The sequence below is a fragment of the Curcuma longa genome, chromosome 2 (genome assembly GCF_044706935.1).
Source record: "Curcuma longa cultivar G26 ecotype Majalengka, Jawa Barat chromosome 2, ITB_CL_G26_1.1, whole genome shotgun sequence".
NCBI classification, from domain to species: Eukaryota; Viridiplantae; Streptophyta; class Magnoliopsida; order Zingiberales; family Zingiberaceae; genus Curcuma; species Curcuma longa.
In genome coordinates, this window is record NC_133862.1 from 7,403,330 (window position 1) to 7,423,628 (window position 20,299).

The window sequence follows — 20,299 nt, forward strand, 5'->3', positions numbered from 1 at the left end:
TCAAAAAATTGAATTAAATTCAACAAGCACCTTCGAAACTTACTATTTTGGCAAACGAGAGCACGTGGTCCAATCAGTCAACGCGAATCTTAAAGCGATCAATCAAATGCCTGCGAGATAAATCGCATCCGGTGGCTACCAGTAATCCGACGACGAGGCTCCGACGCTGGCGGACGACAACCCGATGCTGGACGTGAACGTCGCCGTGGCGTCGCCGGCGAGATACTTCTTGAGCCGATCCAAATCGTCGGCCGCGCTGAGCATTGTCGGCCGATTCTCCGGGTTCTCGTGGGCGCAGACGAGCCCCAGGTCGAGCAGCTCCACGAGCGCGGTCTCCCACATCTTCCTCACTTCCAGGCTCTGATTGCTCACCTCCCTGATCAGACAGCGCATCCACCGCCGTCTCCATCTTGCCCCGGTACCCCTTCCTCACCCACCTCTGCAAGCTCACTCCTTCGCCGAACATGTCGTCGGTGGGTCTCTTTCCGGTCACCATCTCCAGCACGAGAATCCCGAAGCTGTAGACGTCGCCTTTGGTCGATGCGCTTCTCCCATAACCATACTCTGACAAAGGCAATGAAATTTATGCTTCGAATTGTTAAAAAGGGGCAAAATTTCTGTATCATTAGGGTTTCGGGTGGCACCTGGAGCAACGTATCCAATCGATCCACAGAGAATGTTGGCGGTTGAGTTGGCCGTCGCCGCTGCCGCCTCCGCGCTCCCTTCTTCCACCGTCATCACCAGCTTCGCGATCCCAAAGTCCGACACCAACGCGGTCATGTCGTCGTTGAGGAGAATATTACTGGGCTTGAGATCGCAATGCACGACCATGGCCGGCGAATGGTGATGCAGATAGGCCAGTCCCTCGGCGACGTCGCTGCAGATGTTGACCCGCTCCACCAAGCTCAGCCTCGAGCTCCGCTCCCCCTTCGGGTAGAGATGGCTCTCCAGGCTCCCGTTCGCCATGAACGGGAGCACCAAGGCCTTGAAATCCGGGAGGCTGCACGCCGTGATGATCCTCATCAGGTTCCTGTGCCGGATGTTCTTCAGGACCTCGCATTCCCTCTTGAAGCTCCTCGTGGAGTTGCCGGATTGCAGCTGTAGGACTTTGATCGCCACCGCCGTGCCGTCGCCGAGCACTCCTCTGTAGACTTGCCCGAAGCTGCCGGATCCTACCAATCTGCTCTTCTCGAACCCCTCGGTCGCCTCCACGAGCTCTCTGTAAGTGATTCTCGGGAAGCCCGAGGTAATACTCATGGAAAGATTCTTGCTCGGATCATCTCCTTTGTGTCTTTTGCTACTCCTTTTTCTCATGATCATGAAAACTGTTCCGCATACGACTGTAGCCAAGAAAGTTGACACTGTCACAATGCCGACGAGCAATATCAGCCCCCTGCGAGAATGCATCGAGCTTGTCCTCTTGCGATGGCAACTGGGAATTCCATGTCCAGGCTGCACGGCACAGAAATGGTTCCCCTTTATCCGATCGGACGTCAACAAGTTGAAGATTCCGCCTTCCGGCAGGGCTCCGGAGAAGTTGTTGAAGGAGAGGTCCAGTAACGTGAGGCTGGAGCAGTGCTGAAGAGAGTACGTAATTGGTCCTGAAAGCTGGTTAAAAGACAAGTCCAGTGTTTTGATGCTTAGCAGATTTCCAATTGACTGAGGAATTTGTCCTTGTAAATTGTTACGCGACAAATTCAGGAGCTCAACTACTACACAGCCTCCCAAGCTTTCAGGAATCTCACCACTGAAGTTGTTGGATGACAGATCGATTTCGCCAACCTTGTTCATTTGTCTCAGCTCTGTGGGCAGCTGCCCCTCTAACAAGTTGTGTGACAGATTGAAGTATAAGAGCAGGGAGCTCAAGCTCGCAACTTGAGCTGGCAGAGCTCCTGTTAGCCTGTTGTAGGACAGGTCCAAGAGCTCCAACTTTGTGTTTTCTAGGCTTGGAGGTATGGTTCCATTGAGCTGGTTTTCACTTAGTTTGAGCCGTCGTAGTTGAGTTAGATTTCCAAAAGCTGATGGAATTGGGCCTGAGAGATTGTTCCTTGATAAGTCGATGAGGCCAATTTGACTTCGAGCGGGCGGAGAAGGGATTTCTCCAGAAAGGGAGTTGTTGAACAGCCAGACTCTCAGCAGATTTGGCAGCAGCAGTAGTTCTGATGGAATTGAACCGTGCAAAAGATTGTTCGACAGATCTAGCCATTTCAAATTAACAAGCTTTGATAAGTTTGGAGGGATTGTCCCTTGAATTAGATTGTGCCCGAGATCGATCTCAGAGAGATTGACACCTAGAAGACCGATACTCGCAGGCAGTTCGCCTCCCAGAAGGTTACTTGCCAGTTCAAGCTCCTCCAGGTGAGTCAAATTTGAGATGGCATCAAAGAAGGGGACAAGATTGGAGTTGCGGTCATCCCCGGAGAAGTTGTTGTAGGAGAGGTGGAGTATCCTCAAAGAAGACATCTGCATCAAGATCTTTGATGGTAACACCCCACTGAAGGAGTTGTTCTCAATATCAATCTCCTCCAGTGATCTTGAATTTGTGAGAGATTCAGGGATGCCGCCGATGAGTTGGTTCGAATACAAAAGAAGGTTAGTCAGCAAGGGAAGATGGTACCCGAGCTGTGAAGGAATGCGGCCAGTGAACAAGTTCGTCGAAAGGTCCACATAGTGCAACTTTGTGCAATTGTACAAGAGAATGACAGGAAGACGGCCACAGAGCTCATTGTCACCAAGGTCAATGAATTCAAGTTTTGCAAGCATTCCAAAGCTCTCAGGGACGTTTCCTCGTAGGCCATTTTGCTTCAGAGCAAGCACCCTCAGCTGAGACAAGAATCCAAGTTCTGCAGGAACAGATCCTCGGAGGGAATTCTCCGACAATTCGAGCAGAATGAGATTTGAAAGATTGGACAAGAAGGGGGAGATGGTTCCTACCAAGGAGTTACCTTTAAGATTAACTCTCTCCACCCTCTGAGGACTTGTGCTACAATTGATGCCATACCACTCGCAGACATGGCTTTGCAGATTCCAATTGCGCAGCGAATTTCCAGGATCAGAGATGATCCCCTTCTTGAACTCCAGTAGAGCAGATTGGTCTGTCCAAATTGTGCCGCTCTGATGCGAGGGACGGGCTGATGAAATAAAGAGGAGGAGAACAACTTTGGCCAAGACAACAGTGTGGCAATTCATTGGGGGCAAGTTTATGTTATTACCATGGTGGTTACTTGCTGCAATCTTCTTAAGCAATGATGCCATGTAGCACACTGATCAATAGTGCCAGAGGTGGAGGATGAAGGGAACTGGCTAATGGATGTCAAAGTCACTATGATTGCAATCTATAGTGGTAAGCCAACTAGTGTATAGTTTCTGAAATATGATTCCATTCAAATCATGTAAAGAACAGTGCTTGCTGATCCTAAATGCAGATGCATACTTCCACTACATTTGGCTGTTCAACGATTGTCTCCCACAATACTGTAAAACATGAGACTGGACAAGGAGGCTTCCACGTTTATCAACCTGATCATGGTGATGAGAGCTGTAGACGCAAAGATGATTGAGTGTGAGGATAGTTGATGGCACATTCATGCTGACCAGTGCTTTCTAGTGGCTCTGCCACTAGAGAAAGGGCATTGGATTGAGAGGAAGATAATGCGTTAGGCAATTCTTGTCAGTAAGTGCTCCATCTCTTTCATCCCTTTTCTTTCGTGTGGTTTTGAGATTACAGAATGCTCTTCGTTTTTATATCTGAAATGGGGTTTCAGTCGAAGAATATAAGGAAAAGGTTGTTCTAAGTTGATGTGCAAAACGTGCATCATTTTGCTAGCTACTTCTTAGTCTTATCCATTTTTTTTCCTTTTTCCTTTTTTTATTTTTGGATTTTATCCTCAGATCAGTGTTGATATGCGGCCCAGATGTAGGTGCAAACCGGCCCAAATTAGGCGAATACATCCGCCGTTTATATGGGACACGTGGTGACCATCCAACGCATGTCGCGATCATCCTGCGAGCTTTGGCGAGGAAGAAGGATTGGTCTAGATCCATTATGTTAATTCAAGAAATGGCTCTTGATTCCTGGTGTGAATTGAATGTTAAGGTCTTCGATCCACTGATATATCTATGTGCCAAAAAGACTTGTCTTCCTCAAGCTGAATTTGCATTTGGTCACATGAGAATGTTGAAATTGAAATGTATCAAAGCATACTCAACTATGATCACCATTTGCATAAATCAGAAGATATCATCAGGGTGATGAACAGAGCTGAAGTGTATCCAGATATGGAGAATTGTGTTGAAGACCATGCTTGAAGCTGGGATGTCTCGCATTATTGTTGCATATAATACCTTGATCACTGGGTATGGCAGAGTAGCTAACATGAAGGCTGCAGAGCTTTTATTTCACAATCTTGAAAATGTTGGTTTAAATCCTGATGAAACCACCTATAGGTCAATGGTCGAAGGCTTTGGCAGAACTGACAATTATGAGGAAGCATTATGGTGCTATGAGAAACTTAAAGGTTTAGAATTTCACCAAAACTCTTCCAACTTCTATAATCTATACCCTAATTAATATAGAAGCTAGATATGGCAATGTGATTGGCTCTGCTCAAACTTTTAGAGACATGAGAATATCAGGTTGCCAGTAGTCTCCAATTGTTAGTTTGCGGCTTCAGGCATATGAAAAGGCAGGAATGGTTGAAAGTGTGCCTCAAATTTTGAGAGACCTCTTTTTATCAGAATATATTGTTGGATGCTACATCATGTTCGATTTTAGCTATAGCCTGTGAAAAGTTGATTGATTGATGAAGCTTTAACAGTTTAAAGGAGAAAGGATGGAAAGATTTTAATTTTGAAGAAAACTTGTATCATCTATTGCTGAAAGGAGAAAGGATGGAAAGATCTACATGCAGATGTCTGATTCCTGATTTAATCAAAATCTTCATATAACAGGTTCTATGAGTGAAAATCATGGACTGCAACACCATTGCTGAAATGGTAGGAATGAGAAGTAGAGAGATTATACCTGATAGAACAATATATACCAACTTGATAATCTCCCTCCAAAAGAACGACCTGGAGATTATATTTTGGGCTAAACATAAGAAAAAGGCCATCTGTCTTTTAACTTTCATTTTCGCTGGAAATGAGAATTTTCTCTACAAGGTAGGCTTCAGGTTTGTCCCTTCCCTGCTTTTCATTGTGTACAGTTTGTGGCCCATATAAAGTTCAAACATGGATCGATCTTCAAGGGTTCCTAATGTTATTCATAAAGTTGATCTCTTTGATAGTAAACATCGTTTTATATGCATTTTATTTTTACCAAATTTGAAGTTTTTCTAATTTTGGATGTCTGGTTCTTTCCCAACAATAGCGTATGTTTTCAGCATCAAAGGAATTCAGTTTCTCTCATAGCCAAGGTGAACAGTTGTGTAGTGTGCATTCTTTTAGATTCCAGACCAATTCAACTCTTTGAGAAAGGATTTTTCTTACGGCCCGAGTCTCAACTCTTCAGTAAAAAATAGAATCTATCGTCTTAACGGTTTCACACGATCGATTTTATGATCATCTAGAATCTCAACACACCCACATGGCACGTGGAAAACAGTGGAAAACAGGCACAAATCTACATCAATGAACATTTATTTAATTGTCTTTGCTTTCTTCAACCAACCATTGATATTATCATAAGCCAACCAACAAACGGGGACCAAAAGCTTAAAGCTCAAAAGGGGCGAAGAAGAACAACAGTAAGCTTTATTTATTTATTTTTTCCTCTTCTATCCAAATTAATTCATCATACTCCTCTGTTCCTTGTCCTTGTTCTTGAGCTGCTCTAATTTTTTTTGTTTGGTGCTTTATTTTTCTAGAATTTGCTTGGGGATCGAGTTGCTGCTGTCGATGTGGTGGTGATGGAGGGCTTCTCTGCCTCGTCTCCTCCTCGAATCTTTTGGAACTCTCGCAAGAGATCAGGTTTATTTTAATTTTCTTTCTTGAGAAAAAATAGGAAATAGCAAATTGGTCTCATCTTTTGATTCATCACGAAGAAACAAATAATTAAAGATAAATATGATTTGATGATCTTGCCAAATTTGTTAGATGTGAGAATTCATAGCTGTGCATCGAGATCTTAACTCAATTAACTGCCAGCAGCCACACCCCGGAGTTTGGAGAACAAATTCAAGGAGGAGAGCCTGAACCCCGCCGGAGATGGGGCAAAGGCAGCGATGACGGTAGGCGGCCAGCGTGACGACGAAGACGAGGCCACCGCCAAGGTAGCTGCTCTGACGGAGCGCCGGCGATCCCTATTCGAGCCACTGGAACCTACTAGCTCAAACGGCCACCGCACGCCGGCGGAACTCCTCCTCCCTCCGCCGGACTTCGAGGCGGCCTCCTACCCGAAAGGGTGGCTCGTCGGCAAGAAACGCAAGCTCGTGAACGTCGACGTGGTCGAGAGCATGCGCCGGATCGCCGTCCAAGAGATGAACAGAAAGGTCCGTCTCCCTGCGAATCCTTATCCTTAATCTACGCAGCAAGCATATCATCAAACTCAGATTTTTTTCTACAAAAAAAATACACAAATTTAGATATCTTTATCGAAACTACTTATCGAATATATTCTGATTCGATCAGTGTATTTGTCTGAGCTCAACAAAATTCAATGGCACAGGACAAGGAGATCGATGGACTCAACGAGCAGTTGGAGGAGGACGCCCGGTGCCTGGAGCACCTCCAGGTCCAACTTCTCGACGAGAGGAGCAAAAGGAGCGACGTCGAGAGGCAGAACGCCATGCTCCGAGACCAGATTTCCATGCTGATGACCATGATGGAAGAAAACCAAGAAGAACAAATAGAAGAAGAAGAAGAACAACAACAAGAACACACTTGAGGAGATCATTAATTCAATTTATGTGATCCAGAAGACATTTCGATGTGTCTAGTATGTCTCATTCTTTAAGTGAACCTTTGTGGCATCTGTAAAGTGCACACGAAAGTAAAAGAATGCCAAACTTGTTGTTTATAGATTTTGGTTAATGTCCTTGAATACTTTCATAGAAGATGTCAAAATCAGCCTTGCTTTCTTAATGGAAACGCTAATGAAGATCAAAGAAACCGGAGAGTACGCTCATGGAATACGAGCTCCATCCATCAAGAGCTTCACGCCAACCAAAAGCCATCCACATTTGTTTCCCAGAAATCGCCCTCGTATTTCCAGCACTAAGCACAAAGCTCCAAGCAACAACTTATCTGGAAAACAAATAAGGATAAAACGACCACCAAAGAAAATACATACAGTGGAAAGTGGAGGCACACGAGAAGGTTGTTACTTGAGGATATGGATTTCGAAAGGGAAGTGAAGGATTAGGCGATGAGCAAGTCTTGGCCATAGATTTTAGGGGCGGGCTCCCAACTCCTACAAGGCCTCCAGCTCTCCACACTCTCTACATCTCTTCAAACGCCCCTGCTCGCTTAAACCTCTCTACTGCCACAGCCTTATCCACCTCTCTCTCTCTCTCTCTCTCTCTCTCTAGATATCTATCTATCCACTCCTCTCATTGCCTCTCTGCCTCATACTTCTCCTTCTTCTTCCAAATTCCAATCCTTCTCTTTTCCTTTTGCTTCTTCTCTTTACCTTTCGTTCTTTCCCAGGCATTATTCCTGCTCTAGTTTATGTAAAGTTCGCACCTTTCAGTTCCTTTTGCCCTCTAGGAACCCCAATTTAAGCGAGAAATCCATTTGAAAGGTTTTGAGGAGGAGGAGGAGGAGAGAGAGATGGCTCCTAAGGCTGGGAAAGCCAAGGTTCACAGAATCAAAGGCGAGAAGAAGAAGAAAGAAGAGAAAGGTTAATGGTTGGTTATTACTGTTAATTCTTTTTCTTTTCTTTCTTTTTTGGAACTGCTGATTTTGATGCATTGACTGGTCGAACCTTTGGCTGCAGTTCTGCCGGCGGTGGTCGATGTCACCGTCGAGACGCCGGACTACTCGCTGCTCACCCTCAAGGTTTTCTCGCTCGACTGTTGATAATTTCTTCTCGCTGCGGGAGGAACTCTGCCATTTTTACGGAATACTTTCATTCGGATCCCTCTGAATTTGTTGCCTGTTCGACGTCGCCCTTACAAGTTTTAAAATCATTAAAATGCCCCTCGATGAACAGATCTCGGAAACTTAGATTTGCGTCAAGGAAATTCATTTCAACCCCTATAATTATAATTTCTTCAAAACTGCTCTTTAAATCTCACATTACTTCATCCCTCCCTAATCACTAATAATAACGATTACAGTAACAATTAGTTCATGTAATTAATAAATTAATTGGATATACATAACTATGGGATGTACATGATTAGAATAGATGATAATAATTGGAAGCTTTTAGAGGTTAATTATTTTTTAATTCCTTTTGTAGGGTATATCGACCGATAAGATACTTGACGTGCGTAAATTGTTGGCCGTACACGTGGAGGCTTGCCACCTCACTAACTTCTCTTTTTCCCATGAGGTAATTTTCATGATATATGTGAACATTTTATTATAATATATATATATATATATAATATTATTCTTTGTGCATATTATAATTTTTTTTAAAAAAATTATTTTTGAGATAATATCTTCGCTTTGCATCTATTAAGTTCGTATGTTGTGACTCAACTCGTGACAGGGGCGAGGTGATCGACTAAAAGACACGGTGGAGATTGTCTCGCTAAAGCCTTGCCACGTCAGCATTGTCGAAGGTAAAATTCATTAAGTCATAAGAAAACATTATGATTGAAAATTAATAATTAATAAATAAAGCCAGTGTTCGACAAAAATAATTTAAATTATTTAATAAAATAATAATTTTCAACTCTCTGATAAAATGTTACTCTTTGTTTGTCATATTATTATTCGGCTTAAGTAAAATTGGTGTGAAAATAATTATAGCTTTTAAACTTTAAGAGTATTTTATGTGCTCAAAACTACAAGAAACGTTTGGAAAAATAAGAAAATATTACAAATAAATGAAATTTCTCTTATAAAAAATAATTGTCAATTAATGCTGATTTATTTTTTTTTGGTAGCACATTTCTATTTTTTAGCTTTTTAGTAATAAATACGTTGTTATTATTATTATTATTATTACTTTGTTTAAAAAATGGCTTTATCAAATATTTCTTTTAAATATGTCCTTTTTTGAAAGGCTTGTGTATTGTTTTTGATTTTGTGTTGGGAGAAAATCCTGGATCCTGTCCGGGAAAGACAGGGGATCGTTGATCCTTTTTCACCGTTTGGTTATAAATCTTCGGTCACAGAGGAGTACACGGAGGAGCTCGCCGTGGCCCACATCCGTCGCCTGCTCGACGTCATCGCCTGCACCACCGCCTTCGGAGCTTCTCCGGAGAGGAATGCCGGACCAGAAAGTCCGTCTTCCGCAGGTGGCGGGGGAGGGAAGGGCGATTCGCGGCCCGGCGACGCTGCGAAGCCGGGCGAGGCAAACGGGGAGGAATCTAAAGATGAAGCCGCTGAAATTTCCGGGAGCAACAAGGTGGCTTCTCCCACCTCCGCTACGGTTACTGTGCACAAGGACGATCCGTTGTACCCTCCGCCCAAGCTCGGTCAATTCTACGAGTTCTTCTCGTTCTCCCACCTTACGCCGCCACTCCAATGTTTGTGCAATTCTCTCTTCTTTTTTTTTTCTAGAACCCTCTTTTCTTTTGTGATATAACTGGATCTGAGTTTGAAAGTATGTTCTCATAACTCGTTCCAGATATAAAGATGTCTTCGCGATCATTTGTGGACGATAAAAAGGAGGATGACTTCTTTCAGATTGATGTGCGTTCTCCTTTTAACTTTTTGGTATTCGTAGTCAAGGGTTTAGTTATTTGAGCCAATTTTATCTAAGTCTTCAAATCGACGAACAGGTGAAGATTTGCAATGGGAAACTTGTGACCGTAATCGCTACGAAAGATGGGTTTTATCCCACTGGGAAAAGATCTCTTCTAAGCCATTCTTTAGTTGGCTTGTTGCAGCAAATAAGCAGAGCCTTTGATAGTGTAAGGTTTCATGTAAACTTTTTGGTCTTATGGTGTCTTCAATGCTTTCTGTTTCCCTTCTAACCAAGAGTTATCGTATTGTATAGGCATACAAGTCGCTGATGAAAGCTTTCATCGAGCACAATAAGGTTGGCCTACTTTTAGCCTTTTGCCAGTTTATTTACTTATTTTCAAGACTTGATTTATTATCAAGACCAAATGAAGCTTTAGTTGACAAAATTGAATATGTTTTAAGATATGGGAAATGAATATATGATGTGCCTTTACATGGAGTTTGATAAAGGATAAGCTCTATGTAGACAAACCTAAATAGTTGTGGCTAACACAGCTCGTGGTGATGATGATTATGACCTGATTTATTTTCGTGCCGTTATAATGTCCAACTTAGACAGGATATTTCTGTTGCAACATTCTTGTTTGTTGGATTAAAAGGATAGGCATGAATGGCTTTTGTACTGTATATAGTATTGTGTAAACTGAGTAATTAAATCTCCACAACTGGGGAAACACAGGAACAAGTCGTATGTTTTTTATTCTCGGACTTTATAATGTTTTGGCAGTACGTGTGATATCTCTTGAGGAATTCATTGCAGATTCAATATTCTTTTTGCTGGTCCAAGGTGGCACCCAAAACCAAGTGTGTGCAATCATTGACTACTGCTAAATTTAAGGTTGCTAAGCATGGAACTGAGCTTCATGTTCTTGCTCATTCTTGAACAAGACTACATTTTTATGTTATAACTCAATTATTGTGATGCCTTGCTCCTTATATCACTATGGTAAACTTATTAGAAGAAGTATCAAAGTTCCAAATATCTTGCAGGGATTTACATTTTTGACTTCTAACTGTTTTACTTGCTAGATACACTTAATCACTAATTCAAAACTTAGCATTAAACAAACATCAGCAACTTTTGGCTGGTTAAGGCTTATATTGTTCATTCTGCATTATTTCAGTTTGGAAATCTTCCATATGGATTTAGAGCAAACACTTGGGTGGTCCCTCCGATAGCTGCAGATTTGCCATCAATATTTCCTCCTCTTCCTGCCGAAGATGAAACTTGGGGTGGTAACGGTGGAGGCCAGGGACAAGATGGCAAGAACGATTGGAGGCCGTGGGCTAAAGAATTTGCAATCCTTGCAGCAATGCCTTGTAAAACACCAGAGGAGAGACAAGTCCGTGATAGGAAGGCCTTCCTTCTTCACAGCTTATTCATTGATGTTGCAGTCGTGAAAGCTGTCAAGGTTATTCAACAACTAATCATCAAGAACAAGTGCTCAAATGAATCAAATGATCCCTCTGCTGCAGTTTTACATGAAGAACAAGTTGGAGATCTAAGAATCACAGTTACAAAGGACAATACGAATGCCAGCACTAAATTAGATGTGAAATTGGACGGAATTCAAGCCCCAGGAAAGTCTTCTAAGGATCTTTGTCAACAAAATTTACTAAAAGGAATCACCGCAGATGAGAGTGCAACTGTTCATGTAACCAATAATCCTATGCTTCTAGTTACAAATTCACCACTTGGTTAATTTTATTGCATCTACTTTTCCTTTGTCATTAAAATATGAAGTAGCATGTTCTTTCTGCAGGATACTGCCACCCTTGGTGTAGTAGTGGTTAGACACTGTGGCTATACTGCTGTTGTCAGAGTTCCAGCTGATGCTGGTTTAAGTGAGAGTCCTTTGACAGGACAGGAAATTCATATTGAAGAGCAGCCTGAGGGAGGTAGTAACTCTTTAAATGTCAACAGGTACCACTGAAGAGGATGAACTCTTTATTAAACTGCTTCAGAATGACCTTATATGTGCATAGGCTGTCAATTTTAAGTTAGGCACTATAATGAGATTAATTTCTTCCTGGAGGAAGATAGTGAAATCTGCTATTTTTACCTTTCAGTTTGAGAATGCTTTTGCGCAAGTCCTCGTCATGTGGAATCCAGAAATCCCATTGTGCAGACATTGAAGATTTACATTCCTTCAGGTCTTTGGTGCGAAAAGTACTAGAAGACAGTCTACTGAGATTAGATGAAGAAACTAAAGAAAGGAAAATGTCAATAAGATGGGAGCTAGGGGCTTGCTGGGTGCAGCACTTACAGAATCAATCAGGAAATACTGATTCCAAGAAAAGTGAAGACAGTAAAGTTGAAACAACAGTAAAAGGGCTTGGTAAACAATTTGGTCAATTGAAACAGATAAAGAAGAAGGTACAGGATAATGGTGGGAAAACTGATTCTGCAAATGAAAACTCTACTTCTTTTGGCATGGGCTTTATTAAGGAACATGTGGACGGTTCTAAGCTTAAGGAAGATAAGGAAATGATGCTTCAAAAATTGCTTCCTGAAGCAGAATACATGCGCCTCAAAGAATCTGATACTGGTCTTCATGTTAAGGTTTTATGTGTTCCCTCTGTTCCCTGACTGATTTATCTATTTTATTTTGTTAACCTGAGTAACATGAAATTATTGTTAGCTGCATGATTCTTTCAAAATGCATACAACAAAATTCTTTACTGTTTAATCTCTTATGTCATCCTCGACTTTAGATGCATACTATCTTTCCATGTTTGAACAAAATCTTGCCTCCAAGAATAAATTGCTTTATAATTATGCATTTGATCTTCTATCTTTGACTCCTGTGAATTATTTTATGTCAGTCACCAGATGAGTTGATTGAGATGGCACAGAAATATTACGAGGCTATTGCTCTGCCAAAGTTGGTATAATTTCTAAACTGTCATACTTTTCTTTATATTTATTGGTGCTTCGCAAGGTAGTCAGTTATTATTATCTTGCAAATATCTTTCAGGTAGCAGATTTTGCTTCACTCGAGCTTTCTCCTGTTGACGGAAGGACGTTGACAGATTTTATGCATACCAGGGGTTTGCAGATGTGTTCACTTGGACGCGTGGTAAACTATTGATTACTAATGTGCATAATTTTAGTCTAATGCAAATCTTTGTTAATGTATGACAATCATTGCTCAAGTTTAACTTTTAATACGAAAGATAATAAGCCTTTGTTTCTGCACTTCCATTCACCTTCTGGACAGGTTGAACTTGCAGACAAGCTTCCTCACGTGCAGTCCCTTTGTTTGCATGAGATGATAGTTCGAGCATATAAGCATATACTTCAAGCTGTCATTGCAACTGTTGGTGATATGTCTGATATGGCTGGGACCGTTGCATCTTGTTTAAATGTATTGCTTGGATCAGTTCCAGCTGATAATACAGATATTTACTTGAGCAATGACATCAGTCTCAAACATAAGTGGCTGGAATCTTTTCTATCAAAGAGATTTGGGTGGAAATTGAAAGAAAAGGACTGCAATGACTTGAGGAAGTATGCAATTCTACGCGGTCTTTGCCACAAGGTCCTGGAACATATCTGTCATGAGACTGTTGTCTGATAAGTTATCTCCTGTCAAGTTGTCCTTGGTGATTTAACTTTAAAACACATTTTACTTTTTTTATGCTGCAGGTAGGACTTGAGCTTGTGTCAAGAGACTATGACTTTGAGACTCCTCATCCTTTTAGGATATCAGACATTGTGAGCATGGTTCCTGTATACAAAGTAAGGATTTAGAGTTTTAGATATTATTTTGTTTTTCTTTTTTCCGTAAGTGATTGTTCTGACTTGGTTTTGCAGCATGTTGCCTGCTCATCGGCTGATGGACGCACTTTGCTGGAGTCATCTAAGACTTCTTTAGACAAGGGAAAACTGGAAGATGCTGTTAACTTTGGGACCAAGGTACAAGTTTTTGTTTATTATTGTTTTTGTCATGATTGTTGGTTTCAAAAATCTCTAACCATTTTCCCCTCCATTTTTTTTTTTAACTTTAGGCGTTAGCAAAACTAGTTGCAGTATGTGGTCCATACCACAGAATGACAGCAGGAGCATACAGTCTGTTGGCTGTAGTTCTCTACCATACTGGTGACTTCAACCAGGTACATGCCTTGGAGAAAGTTCGTGAAGAGTTTGATTATGACATTCTATACTATAGAATTGGTTTTTTAGCATGAAAACCATTTTGTTGCTATTTTTAAGAGTTGAAAAGGATAGAGCAGTATTAATCAATGCAAAAGCGAAAAAGTAGATTCATATATTTTATACCTAAAAATAATACCTAATGTCTAAAATACCAATATATGGGACTGAACAATTAAATCTAACACTCCCTAGGCTTGAGCATATGTAATTAATGCTTACATGTTGCATTATTGAACTAAGAGAATTTGTCATTCGGTCAGTTGGCAGAGCTCGTCTTCTGTAATCCATCCAGGTATAAGAGTTTAATAGTGAGTTTACTGTATAGAAACTTGCAGGCTTGTTTGCCAAAAGTTAAAGCCATAAACTTGTTTAACAGTGAGTTGAAGACAATTTGTTTGGCCAATTTGCAATACTTGTTGAGCGAAAAGCTAAAGCCATTGTAATAGGAAGATAAAAAGGCATTCCTTCTTTGCTTCGAGGGTAATAAATGCAGGGTAGGAGTTCTTTTGCATGGAAGAAAACAGTTTTTTTTTTTGAATGATTAAACTAGTTGGTTTTATAATTCATTTTTTCTTTACATAGTGGTTTATATTTTGGATGAGAACTTTTATCCTTCCAGGTTATTGTTGCCAATAAATTGAGTTCCATTGTATTCCTAGGCAACCATCTACCAACAAAAGGCTTTGGATATCAATGAAAGGGAACTAGGTCTTGATCATCCAGATACAATGAAAAGCTATGGTGATCTTGCTGTTTTCTACTATCGTCTTCAACATACAGAACTAGCACTGAAGTAAGTTGAGCCTTTTCTTTACCATTATTATTATGTTTTTACCTACAATGGATAGGTCATACTGGGCAAAAGTTCAAAATTTGTTCCTCAACAATTTTTCTGACTCTGGTGCATGGTATAAGTCTGCTTTGATCACAATCCATATAAACATGCAACTTCAGATCTTACTAGCAATATTAGATGAACTGTTTAGTATGTCTCATCTAAGATTTAAAATCTCTAGCAGTGTCTTTGAGTGTAATGATATGGGTTTGATAGCATATCATGTTGATATGGTTTTAGTATAGAATTACTTTTAAATATAAGTTTATACTAATTAAAAATATATATAAATATTTGGAAGCAATATGTTACAAATTGTTATAAGCATTTTGACCATCTTGCTAATACCAAAAGGAAAACTATACATTGGATGAGAGAATTATTTCTTGTAGTATCCTCGTGAGATCGACCTCATAGTGTTGTTCCAAAAGTCAAATCAAATAATTCTCCCAAGGCAGATGGTATTAAAATTGGTTTCTCCACATGTCCATCAATATATCTCAATTCACCATTAGGAATTGGACTTGCACCACTAAACATAGATATGAATGCATGTCTCCAAGCTTTGATGTGATCGATCACTGTATGTTGCATTAAAATTATTATAATCATGAACTTCATTTGGTTTGTCATCCATATATCAAGTTCATTGATACTAACTCTCTAATAGCTTAGTGCCATGATAATCATCCCTTGTTGCATCTAAGATATTTGGTAGTACTTATTATAGTATCTAAGATATAACTTTATTAGCATTTGTATATAACTCTGATTTCTGTAACATCTTTTTGTGGATGCCACAAGTGACATGGCAGCAAACATGTTCTATAGAGTCGTTAGTAACATTATCTGAAGTTTAACCCTACATTTCTATGCCCCTTGTTGATTGTCATGTTTCAACCTACTAAGCAAACTAATTATTGTATGCTATGTACCTGAGTGTACTTTCCTTCACTCAGTGTAGAGTTTTCCACATGTATCAGTGATCTGTGTAGTGAGCTGCACTCTCCTATTTGAATTTTCATTTATGTTTTATTCTCCTTGTTGTCTTGCAACTAGGATAGGGTAACTTTTGTGCTTTGTTTATGACAGGTATGTTAATCGTGCGTTATACCTATTGCACCTGACTTGTGGCCCTTCGCATCCTAACACTGCTGCAACATACATAAATGTGGCCATGATGGAAGAAGGGTTAGGAAATGTGCATGTTGCTCTTAGATACCTACATGAGGCATTAAAATGCAATCAGAGACTACTCGGAACTGATCATATACAGGTTAGTACTTATCCTCCTTTCCCTCTTCGCCTTTTCTTCTTTATTGTAATTTTTATTTTCTGAAAAAAAATTGTATCCTGAAAATTAAAACATGAAATTGTATTACTTCTTGGTATTTACTGACCTTATATTCATTTCACAGACTGCAGCTAGTTATCATGCTATTGCCATTGCTCTGTCTTTGATGGAAGCTTATTCTTTAAGTGTCCAGCATGAGCAGACAACTCTACGCATACTACAAGCAAAGCTTGGATCAGAAGATCTACGAACACAGGTAACCATTCACATTGGGACAGATATACTATCTGTTTTCATTGTTTGGTGATCTTATCCTAATCACAGTGGTGTTCATCGTATGATGCAGGATGCTGCTGCATGGCTTGAATATTTTGAGTCTAAGGCTCTCGAGCAACAGGAAGCTGCACGAAATGGTACTCCAAAGCCTGATGCTTCCATTGCGAGCAAAGGTCATTTGAGGTAAATTAAACCATTACTAAGTAGGAACGGCATGACGAGACAATTTAATTGGAACAAAAGGTTCAGACATTTTAAATGACACGACTTCTGATAGAGGCTAGTGGAGTTAATTTCATTGTGGCTCTGAAAAAATTTCTAGCATAATTTTTCCAAACTTCCCCGTCTTGGTTCTCTACAATTTAATTGATTGTCTGATTTCTGTTGCACTTTTCATGCAGTGTATCAGACCTTTTGGATTATATCAATCCTGAGGCAGAACAAAGATCCAGAGAAATTCAGAAGAAGCAAGCCCGTGCAAAGGTTCTATTTTGCATTTTTTTACAAAGAATAAGTGTCTACATAAGTTCGAACATCTTACTATGTTTTATTTTCGTCGCAGATAAAAGATAGAAATGGACAAAACCAATCTGAAACTGTGGATATTGATGATGACAAGGTTGATATGCCAAAGCAGGAACGGATGGCAACCAATGATAAGGAAAACAACTCCTACGTTCAGCCACCCATGGAGCTTAAGGATGAGAAGCCCAATATCGTTGTCATTCATGTCTCAAGATCGAATCCAGAGGACAATGTCATGGAGGAAGACCCAACTGAAGATGGATGGCAAGAAGCTGTCCCCAAGGGACGATCTCTCACAGGCCAAAAAACAGTATCAAGGAGACCTAGTTTGGCCAAAATAAATACAAATTCACTAACTAACGTAGAAAATCCACGATATCGCTCAAAATCTTTCCCTAACATATCTTCTCCTGGAACACCAGCAAATGATGATAGTATGCTTGCTTCTACTAGTCCTGCTTCAAAGAAGTTCATCAAGAATTTCAGCTTCAACCAGAAAGCAAGCAGCATTCCTGCTTCAATGGATGCAGATCCTGCCTCCACAGCTACAGCTGCCAGGATGGTTTCGTCACCAATAGGGAACACTAGTCCCTCGACCAGGAAAAACTTATCATACAAAGAAGTGGCATTGGCTGCTCCAGGATCTATCATCAAGGCTGCAGAAGATAAAGTGATAGTTGAAACCCATTCAGATATAAGGGAACAGAGAACTGTTGATTCTAAAGAGGAGATGAGCGAACATAAAAATCTTGAAGGAACCAAACATGCATCTACTAATGAGGAGTTTAAGGGCTCTGTTGTGGAAGGAGACAACCAAGAGAAGATGAATTCTATCATGACAGAAACATCTCTGAAAGTGGCAAGTTCTGTTGTGGTAGAAAAAGATGCTATGGTTTCTAATCCAAAAGATTCCAGCACTCTTGAAGAATATAATGCAACCTCAGCAGAATCTCAGAGAATTTCAGAAATAAGTGAAAAAACTACGGAAGGTAAGGAAGCTCCTGCAATGCAAGAATGCTGTGAACTATCAGTGACAGGCTCTCAAGAGAAGGAATTAGAGTTAAGAGTATCTGCTTCAGACTGTACTGCTATGAACCAAACTAATGCTGCTGCTTATATGGAAGAAGTGGGCAATGCAGGTGAAGAGATGCAGGAACAAGTATCAAGTGGATGTGAAAGTGAGCCTATAAAAGAGAAGAACAATGAAATAGCCAAAGAGCCCAGCAGCAAACTTTCTGCAGCTGCAGCTCCATTTAATCCATCGACAATAGCAGTTTTTAGCTCAGTCGCATTGCCAAGCTTCAATGATCACGGAGGAATTTTACCGCCACCTTTAAATATCCCTCCCATGGTAGCAATCCCTGTTCGGAAGCATCTCCACCAGTCTGCTACTTCGAGGGTACCCTATGGTCCACGGATAACTGGTGGTTACAATCGCTCAGGTTTCCGTAGTCATCGCAACAAATTGCCATTTCAGAATGGTGAGTTGGCTTCTCCGGATGGTAATTCTTTGAGTCCGAGAATGAATCCTAATGCTGCTGAATTTGTTCCTGCCCAACCATTGATTCAGAACAGCAGCTATCCAGTGTCCCCAAGTGATTCTCAAACATCACCAAACAGTATTTCACTCTCCCCTCAATGTTTACCTTCATCGCCAGATAGTCTGATGGCATCACCAACCCCAGTTTCCTGTGACTCACTTCAAAGTAATGAAGTTCTTGTGAAAGAAAATGGCAATATCACTAAAGTTGAGCAATCTACAGACGGTGAAGATGTTACTATAAATGTTGAACAGGATATTCCTGAAGGAACACTTTCTGAAGACCTTCAGCTAGTAGATATCACACCAGAAGCAGCAAAGTCTCTGGGCGAGCAAACATGTTTGGCTGACTAGAGCAACAATGAAGATAATGTTGTTAAGGTGGTCGAGGAAGGGAAGTGAGAATAATAAGTTGATGCTCACCATGATCTGTCTACAAGTCTGACATTTTCAGAGAGAAATTTTTGGTCGTTTTCTTTACTTTTCTAGATTATTCAAATTTCAAATGTCACCACCAACTCTAGAGCATCGATGACGGAGAAATACCTTGGAAGCTAAATGTTAAATGAGACCAAAAAACAAAAAGGTAATTGGTCAGTTCTATGCACTTGTTTGAACATTTCCTCAATATCGTTATTCAATTTCAGGTTCTTGATGTTTAGTATTTTTATCAATACCTTTATTTGCCATAAGAAGTACAGCAGCACTAGTGCTGATTCAAAATAAGTGATGCAATGGATTTGGGAGATCATGTAGGTGGTCTTCATGATTCGCTTCTGTAATTTGGTAGAACTGAATTGTGTATTCTTCAGGACCGAATGTGCTCATGTTAATCTTCGTTTAAACTACTATTTTATCCGATAGTGCAAGAAAAAGTTCAATTTTAGTTACATTTTTTCTCCTGCAATTTTTACAGCTTTTTATACAGTTATAACTGATTTATTCAGGGAAAAGTCTGTCTACCTCTGCCCTCTGCTCATCTATCATTTAGGGTCCGTTTCAAACAAAATATATTATATATATATATATATATATATATATATATATATTTGTTATTTGGATGCATTATTAAAATTTATTAAAAAATTAATATATATATATATATATATATAACAGTGTGTACATGCGTGTCCAATGGTTATCCAAGTGAAGTGTCGGAAAATAGGAAACTGACAGCGCAAAGCCGAGTCAAATCAGCTGACCTCCATCCTCTATCCCCAAGAAACCGGCCGCCCCCCCCCCCCCCCCCCCCCCACGAGCAGGGCCCCCACCGGGCCCGCCGCCGCCCCCTCCCCCTCACACACAAATACGAGCAGAGGGCTCCCCCGGCCACCGCCCCCCCCCCCCCCCCCCCCCCGGGCGCCGCCGCCCCCTCCCCCTCACACACAAATACGAGCAGAGGGCCCCCGGGGCCCCCCCCCCCCCCCCCCCCCCCCCCCCCCCCCTCACACAAATACGAGCAGGGGGCCCCACCGGCGCCGCCCCCCCCCAGCCGCCGCCGCCCCCCTCACACAAATACGAGCAGCAGGGGGCCCCCCCGGCGCCGCCCCTCCCCCCCAGCCGCCGCCGCCCCCCTCACACAAATACGAGCAGCAGGGGGCCCCCCCCGGCGCCCCCTCCCCCTCACACACAAATACGAGCAGAGGGCCCCCGGCCTCCCCGCCGCCCCCTCCCTCCCACCTCTCACACACAAATACGAACAGGGCCCCCCCCCCCCCCCCCCCCCCCGGGCGCCGCCGCCCCCTCCCCCTCACACACAAATACGAGCAGAGGGCCCCCGGGCGCCGCCCCCCTCCCACAAATACG

General features: G+C 41.5%; 3 protein-coding genes and 1 pseudogene across 4 annotated transcripts; 3 read left to right on the forward strand and 1 right to left on the reverse strand.

The window, feature by feature from the left end:
• Positions 1-13: 13 nt before the first annotated feature.
• On the reverse strand, positions 14-3,337 carry LOC141822380 (uncharacterized). Its single transcript, XM_074709830.1, is given in 3 exon segments — positions 14-384; positions 386-564; positions 645-3,337. Coding segments are annotated over 3 exon segments (3,039 nt in total). The 5' UTR covers positions 3,256-3,337; the 3' UTR covers positions 14-135.
• A 415-nt stretch (positions 3,338-3,752) lies between these two features.
• On the forward strand, positions 3,753-5,210 carry LOC141821511 (pentatricopeptide repeat-containing protein At4g30825, chloroplastic-like; annotated as a pseudogene).
• A 482-nt stretch (positions 5,211-5,692) lies between these two features.
• Positions 5,693-7,032, forward strand: LOC141822018 (protein HEADING DATE REPRESSOR 1). Of its 2 annotated transcripts, none has more exons than XM_074709427.1 (4): positions 5,693-5,747; positions 5,868-5,970; positions 6,148-6,491; positions 6,668-7,032. In XM_074709427.1, exons 2-4 carry the CDS (start codon positions 5,910-5,912, stop codon positions 6,884-6,886), a joined length of 624 nt encoding a protein of 207 aa, XP_074565528.1. In that variant the 5' UTR covers positions 5,693-5,747; positions 5,868-5,909; the 3' UTR covers positions 6,887-7,032. The 2 variants fall into 2 exon arrangements, with proteins under 2 accessions (XP_074565528.1, XP_074565529.1); XM_074709428.1 differs by having other exon boundaries at positions 6,151-6,491.
• Positions 7,033-7,577: 545 nt separating this feature from the next.
• On the forward strand, positions 7,578-19,154 carry LOC141817202 (protein REDUCED CHLOROPLAST COVERAGE 2-like). The gene is made up of 23 exons (XM_074704870.1): positions 7,578-7,840; positions 7,937-7,998; positions 8,405-8,497; positions 8,660-8,732; positions 9,291-9,644; positions 9,746-9,810; positions 9,900-10,031; positions 10,118-10,159; positions 10,989-11,519; positions 11,628-11,788; positions 11,935-12,427; positions 12,691-12,753; positions 12,843-12,944; positions 13,086-13,406; positions 13,514-13,606; positions 13,682-13,783; positions 13,876-13,980; positions 14,683-14,816; positions 15,951-16,134; positions 16,277-16,408; positions 16,499-16,611; positions 16,830-16,911; positions 16,991-19,154. The coding sequence occupies exons 1-23, from the start codon at positions 7,771-7,773 to the stop codon at positions 18,845-18,847; spliced, it is 5,364 nt and encodes a 1,787-aa protein (XP_074560971.1). The 5' UTR covers positions 7,578-7,770; the 3' UTR covers positions 18,848-19,154.
• Positions 19,155-20,299: the final 1,145 nt, after the last annotated feature.

Bases quoted from the DNA above. Each gene is read 5' to 3' on its own strand.
- LOC141822018 (XM_074709427.1), top strand. From the start codon at position 5,910: ATGGAGGGCTTCTCTGCCTCGTCTCCTCCTCGAATCTTTTGGAACTCT. The intron at 5,971-6,147 runs GTTTATTTTAAT...ATTAACTGCCAG, and splicing joins GAACTCTCGCAAGAGATCAG to CAGCCACACCCCGGAGTTTG. The intron at 6,492-6,667 runs GTCCGTCTCCCT...TCAATGGCACAG, and splicing joins TCCAAGAGATGAACAGAAAG to GACAAGGAGATCGATGGACT.
- LOC141817202 (XM_074704870.1), top strand. From the start codon at position 7,771: ATGGCTCCTAAGGCTGGGAAAGCCAAGGTTCACAGAATCAAAGGCGAG. The intron at 7,999-8,404 runs GTTTTCTCGCTC...TTCCTTTTGTAG, and splicing joins ACTCGCTGCTCACCCTCAAG to GGTATATCGACCGATAAGAT. The intron at 12,754-12,842 runs GTATAATTTCTA...AATATCTTTCAG, and splicing joins CTATTGCTCTGCCAAAGTTG to GTAGCAGATTTTGCTTCACT.